This window comes from Palaemon carinicauda, chromosome 20, assembly GCF_036898095.1.
Source record: "Palaemon carinicauda isolate YSFRI2023 chromosome 20, ASM3689809v2, whole genome shotgun sequence".
Lineage (NCBI taxonomy): Eukaryota > Metazoa > Arthropoda > Malacostraca > Decapoda > Palaemonidae > Palaemon > Palaemon carinicauda.
Window position 1 is genome coordinate 107,782,348 of NC_090744.1, and position 7,500 is coordinate 107,789,847.

Sequence of the window (7,500 nt, forward strand, 5' to 3'; positions counted from 1 at the left end):
ATATACATATGTATAAATATATATATGCATGTATATAAATTAGTATATATACATAAACATATATATATATATATATATATATATATATATATATATATATATATATATATATATATATATATATATATATATTAAAATGCTCTTCAATATTTTGTCATAAATTCTCAATAAACAGTTTTGTATTCTTTAAAACGTCAGCGTCAAAGATATTTTACATTTAATTTGCGGTGATTCATTAGTCTTTTTTATTCTTTACTTCTATTTTTAATCAATTATAGCATGTAGTCATTATCATCCTCCTCTTCTGTAATTTTCCAAATTTCTTATTTATCATTTATTTCTTATATTCTAATAAATTCTCCTTATAGTCGTTATATTTAAAGTTGGTATTTATATGTACAGATAAATATAATCACTTATTCTAATAAGATCAATCATTTTTTTTTTTTTACGTAAACTGTGTCTGAACTCGATTGTAACTCCATGATGAAATAATTAATTTTTTTTTCTTTTATCCACCTTTCGACAGCATTTCCTGTTGTGTCTAATTGCAACTTTTAACGATTAATATTTCTTTCTTTAATTTACTTTCAGTCTTATTTTTTGCTAACATCAAGTTCCCACTTTATATCCAAGTTTTTATAGTTTATATAGGAAATATTTATTCTAATGTTGTTACTGTTCTTGAAATACTTTATTTTTCATGGTTTCCTCTCCTCACTGGGCTATTTTCCCTGTTGGGGCCCCTGGGCTTATAGCATCCTGCTTTTCCAACTAGGATTGTAGCTTAGCAAGTAATAATAATAATAATAATAATAATAATAATAATAATAATAATAATAATAATAATAATAATAATTGCATCCTTTAAAAATCCTCAAGTTTTGTTCCTTGATCTTACGTTCCGTTTTCGAAATGAGGTAAACTTTGTAGATCTCAGTTTTTCACCCAATTCCTACCTGTATCTAATTACTTACCTGTTGCTTCACCTGCCAGCCTTCACTCACGGTGGCACAATACATAGCATTTCACGCTCCTCCTTGAACAATTCCTCCCGCCCCCCCCCCCCACCCCTGTAATCCACCTTTAGCCCCGGCACCCGCCCAAAAAAAAAAAAGAAATAAATAGAAATTAAAATGTCTTCCCCGATTTCCACACAAGAGTGGAGATCCCTCTTACCCCAATTACTATTTAAACTCAGGTGATAATCGAGTTGGTATCCACTCCTCTGGTGACTTCCGATCAGATACAACCACCTGTCAACATGGTAAGGACGAATTAGTGTGGTCTTTTGAGATACTTGATGTTTTAGTTTAAAAAAACCGTAATTTTAATTGGAAATTCTCTGTAAAAATATACTGTTCTCAACCGCATTTCAGTAAATTTACCCTACTTTGTTATTATCTTTTACTAGTTGGTGACCCTAATATCACTCGTTAACATCAATATATCCGTTTTTAAAACGGTAAATGCCTGGCAATATTGATTCCATGATTTTTACTGTTTTTTTTTTTTTTTTTTTTTTTTTTTTTTACGGCAAGATTTTAACAGTGCATTTCATCAGGTTTTAATCTTTTATATAGAAATATTGGTCATTTCAAACAGTTCCTAAAACTACAGAATCCTTTATTTCAATAATGTTATAATGGAGTATTTAATTATATGCTTCTTATACTTATTAGTTTAGACGTTTCTTTTAGACTGAGTGAACAAAATAAAACTTGGAGAAATATAAACGGAATTATCATGTTTCTAAATAGTTAATAGTTATTTAGTATCAAACTATTTATTCAAGTGAGGATTATCCATAAAATTATTAATTTTCTAATGAATTATGTATTTGTTTATTCTCAGCGTGTAGCTATTGTGGCTCTTCTTGTTTTGGCCGTTGTGGCCATGGTTATGGCTGACCCAGACCCAGGCTACGGCAAAGGACATGGCCACGGCGGCTATGGCAAAGGACATGGTCATGGTGGATACGGAAAAGGCCATGGGCATGGAGGCTATGGGAAAGGGCATGGCCACGGTGGATACGGTAAAGGTCATGGTCATGGATATGGCAAAGGACATGGCCATGGATACGGCAAAGGACACGGTCATGGTGGATATGGAAAAGGGCATGGTCACGGTGGATACGGTAAATAATGAAATGTTTATTTCTATTATAGCAAACAGTAAGTTTTGAATATTACAAGTTGAAATTTGTTTCAAGTTAAGATTTCAATGTTTTAAAGGAATTTACATTACAATTTACCAAACATAAAAAAAACTTTTGTCAAACAAGGAAGAAATTGATAGCAAAATAATTAGTTATTTCTATTTTCAGGTCACCATTAATTCGCCTCTATCTATAACGAATATTTATCGACAAATAAATAAATTTTAAGATTAAATTTTTGGTTTCAATGTCCTTGGGATTTTAATCCCATTTTATAAGACTTTAATCTAAACGCAAATGTTGTGGTCAAAAGGCCTGTGAATATTGAAATAAAAAAAAATGAATATAAAAAACCAATCTAATTATCGATAATTGTTGCACAGAATTAATTATCAAGTTGGTAACTGTGTTTAACACTGGCTAGGTAAATTAATATGAAAACAAAGAAAGATTTTGCAATAGCATTAACAATATACAATCTTGATTTGTACTGGGAAAAGAAATTATACATTCAATCAATTAGTTATTGGGATCTCTACAGGATTATATTGGTGAAACATTATGAAGAAATATCGAATATCGAATAAAATATAAATTATATAATTATTTTCATATCTTTTATTCAAATGATTCAATAAGATATATGATGAGGGCTCATAGCACTAAGAAGATACAATAATGAATGTACTTTTGTATATTAAATGAATAAAATAATGTATTTTATGATAATGGCTGTATTATGAAAAATATTATATTGGAAGTTCCTTCGGATACATCCATGTTGTTTTTCATCAGTGATCAAATAAAATAGTGAAATGTAATAGGCTATTATACAACAATTTATTCATTGTATTGTTAATTTTCTTTGAGAAAACAGTATTATTATACGTCATTGAAACGTAGGAAGCTGTATGATAGCTTTATGATAGCTACACAATTATAAAAAGGAAGATTTGAACACCATTATAACTCTTTTTAAAGAGAGAGAGAGAGAGAGAGAGAGAGAGAGAGAGAGAGAGAGAGAGAGAGAGAGAGAGAGAGAGAGAGAGAGAGAGAGAGAGATCATTAATCGTAATTTTTGAATCAATAATCGAAGTGCGATATAATGTACTATGGTATAGAGCCTACTGTACCGTTACTTTGACACAATAATTCCCTAACATACATCTGGAATAAGAGAGATTACCCGAGTGCCTTATGTGGATGAGATCATGATGAGGGGTAGATGGAGATGGTTTGGGTCTGCTCTTACCACTCCCCAAAAGAGATTAGTTCACCGAACTTTCAACTAGGCTCTACAAGGCACTAGAAGAGTTGGAAGGCCCAGGCCTACATGGCTGAGGGCTATGAAACGTGTAGTAGATGATGATTGGAGAAGTATTGATATAAAAGCTCAAGATAGAGACGACTGGCGAAATCTAACCGAGGCCATTTGCGTCAATAGGCGTAAGAGGAGATTATGATGATGATGAAGATATTGTATGGTGTTTGCTGGTTAGAGTTTAAATGGTATAGGGAAGTATTCATAAAAAAAGAACGAAGCCAACTTGTATGAAGATTATAATATATTTAGTTTATTTAAATCACATAAATTTCGTTGTAATTTGGTTCGCTGCGTTGCATATATCAGCTCATTTTGACTGAGACATAAATGAGTTAATGATAAATCGTAATGGAATGTGGATGAAATTAGTAAGAGAGAGAGAGAGAGAGAGAGAGAGAGAGAGAGAGAGAGAGAGAGAGAGAGAGAGAGAGAGAGAGAGAGAGAGAGAGAGAATATTCCTTTGAAAATGTAACTGAACTTCAGGAACATACAGGAGGTAATTGACTTCCAGTACACTGATTTAAAAATCTATTCATGAATTTTATGGAATAATTAGAAATGGACGTACACTAATATTTCATTTCACTTATAACGGCAACGTATGTAGAACATATCATATATCTGCACTCATAAATATTTATGAATTATTCGACTGATATTCATATTTTTATCGTTATTAATCAGAGGATTGATTGATATTTGGAAAAGGCAATGGACCTCATTATGAAAATGGACGTACATACACACACACGCACACACACAAACAAATAAACAAGAACAGAAAATGAAACGTGGAAAAATAACAGTCAAGCGAAAAATATTTCTCGATTAAGTAGGTAATTAGGTTTCAGTATTTCTTTGTTTGCCCAGTTTTGCTTGGCCTCGAGAACCCAAGTACTCGATACGAATGTAATCACTAAATTTTTCATTGTTATGTTATTTCCCAATCTTTTATCTGGTTCAGTTGCTATCAAGTGTTTTGTGTACTTTTAACGATTTATTTGCCATTTTTATCCTCTGTATTATGTAGTACTTGACGTAAGCTCTATTATTCAAACGTAGTCATGCTGTCATAAATGATGGTAATATAAGGGAGAATCGAAAAGGGAAGTGATAATACGTTCCGTACTGATTACCCATCTAAGGGTATGGATGCCTAAGTGGTAGCATCCCTGCCTGGCAATCGCCAGACTGGGGTTCGAGTCCCGCGCAAACTCGTCAGTTCTTATGGTCTCTGGAACCTCACCATCCTTGTGAACTAAGGAGGGGGAGTTTGGGGGAGCCTATAGTATACATCTATCTGGTGAGTCATTAGCAGGCACTGCCTGACCCTCCCTGGTCCTAGCTTGGGTGGAGAGGGGGCTTGGGCGCTGATCATATGTATATATGGTTAGTCTCTAGGGCATTGTCCTACTTGATAGGGCAATGTCACTGCCCCTTGCCTCTGCCGTTCATGAGCGGCCTTTAAACCTTTAAGGTCTATACATTTCGAATACTTACATACAACCAAAGCTAGGAAAGCTTAAGTACGGGCTAGACGACGACGGGAAGTTTCGTTAGGAGGATACAAGTCTTTATATAGAGAAATATATCTTGATACATAATATGATTTACTTAGGTAAAAAGAGGACATGTATAGAGTTCCACGTCATGAATGGTAAATATAGCTGGCAGATACAAACAGGGAGATAATAAACCGTGGATTATTGTTGTTACACACAGAGAATGTAAGGTGATACACAATACATTTACCTTAGGCAAAGAACAACCTGTATTGAGGTTTGTATCTGAGCCTATTGTTGTAGATTCAAATGTTTTATCATTCATCCATTTAACAACGACAACAATAATAATAATAATAATAATAATAATAATAATAATAATAATAATAATAATGATAATAATAATAATAATAATAATAATACTAATGATAATAATAATAATAATAATAATAATAATAATAATAGCAACAACAATAATAATAATAATAATAATAATAAAAATTGGATGAAAAATATACTCTCTTAAGTAAATCACAGAATGTTTTATTACCTGTATGTTCATGAAAAAAAAACAAAAAAACTATCTTGAATAACGAATATGAGACTTGCCCTATCATCTTATTCCTCCCATACAGATTCTTCATTGAGTCGATGGTTCTGATGAGAGGGTAAAAACATACTATAGTTACGAATACCATACTAGTTACTCGTCTATGAAAAATGTAATTAAACAAAGAAATTTAATTTTAAAAAGTTCAGCTGACGGAGATAATGTTAATGTATATTTTTTGCAAATTTGGTAAATAGATGTTCTCAAAGATGTTGGCATGGGTCATGATATTACATCGCCTAGTCAATGGTCGAATTTGTAAGGACATTATAAGGGTCTTTTGTGGGGTCATGGTATGGGAAAAGGGAGTTGGGCATTTAGTTAGGTTAGATCAGGGCATATTAGGTCAGCATGAATCACTGTGGTGTCCATTCTATAATACAACTGCAAGCTTCCACTACTACTACTACTACTACTACTACTACTACTACTACTACTACTACTACTACTACTACTACTACTACTAATAATAATAATATTAATAATAATTATAATAATAACACTCCTTCTGGTTACGTGTCTGTTTTCCTTGTCTGACGCGTTGCAGGGTAACCATGAAACCAGTCTCTTCTTCATTGGGCTTGTTACCTAGGAAATATTCGACTGTAGTTGGTCTTTTCAATATGCTTGTGAGTCCCTACCCCACATGAAACAATACCACGTAAAATAAGCACATACATTTATACACACACACACACATATATATACACACACACACACACACACACACACACACACACACATATATATATATATATATATATATATATATATATATATATATATATATATATATATATTATGTGTGTTTGCATGTATTTGTTCGCTTGCAGATAATGGGTCTTCTCATAGTATTAATTTAATTCTAAACTTCGGGGAGAGAGAGAGAGAGAGAGAGAAGAGAGGAGAGAGAGAGAGAGAGAGAGAGAGAGAGAGGGGGAAAGCGAATCACGGAACTAATAAGATTACCCCTAGAGAGAGAGAGAGAGAAAGGGGGAAAGCGAATCACGGAACTAATAAGATAACCCCTCTCTCTCTCTCTCTCTCTCTCTCTCCTCTCTCTCTCTCTCTCTCTCTCTCTCTCTCTCTCTCTCTGTATCCAATCACTTCCCAGTTGCTTCATCTCTTGACCTTCACCGATTAGAGAACAATGCTCTTGGAGTTCTAAAAACCTCTCATTTTCTCGATCTAGTTGGTGCTATGGTCACTATAAATACCAGGTCAGCATTGTCTTACTCATCATTTCTTTGGTAACTAACTAGGAATCAACACTTACCAAAATGGTGGGAGTTTCATTTTTTTGTCTTTATTTTTCTAAGACTTTTTTTGTAACATAAGTTGGTTATTGTTGAAAAGCCCAGTAAGGATTTATTGGAGTTATAAAAGTTACCTCTGTATTTCATATCAATTGTCTAACACTTTTTTCTATTTTTTTTTCTTTCTTTTGTAGCTTGAACTGATTTATTGTTGATAAGCCCAAGTTTTTATTGGAGTTATTAAACTTAAATTCGAATTTTATCTTAATTTTCTAACTTTTCTTTTGTAACTTAAGCTGAATATTGTTGTAAAGTCCAGCAATGATTTATTGGAGTTATTAAAATTACATTTCTATTATTTTCGAACTCCTTTTTTTGTAACTTAAGCTGATTATTCTTTTAAATCCCAGTAAAGATTTATTGGAGTTATTAAAATTACATTTTTATTTTGTCTTAATTTTTTAACTCCTTTTTTTTTGTAACTTAAGCTGATTATTTTTGAAAAGTCCAGTACAGACCTATTGGAGTTATTAGAATTACATTTGTATTCTACAAATGCTCTTTTTTATTCACACGAGAGTAATTCCAATAGTTGAGTATTCTTAGTAATTTTCCTTTTTCAAAGGGAAATATGATAGATATTTAGATAT

General features: G+C 32.3%; 1 protein-coding gene across 1 annotated transcript in view; it reads left to right on the forward strand.

Moving 5' to 3' along the window:
• Nucleotides 1–2,145, forward strand: part of LOC137660041 (major prion protein 1-like) — a 2,973-nt gene extending 828 nt beyond the window's left edge. Inside the window, exons 2-3 of the mRNA XM_068394767.1 lie at nt 1,202–1,267; nt 1,855–2,145. Of these exons, the coding sequence (XP_068250868.1) occupies nt 1,202–1,267; nt 1,855–2,145 (357 nt within the window). The remainder of the gene's footprint in view (nt 1–1,201; nt 1,268–1,854) is intronic.
• Nucleotides 2,146–7,500: the final 5,355 nt, after the last annotated feature.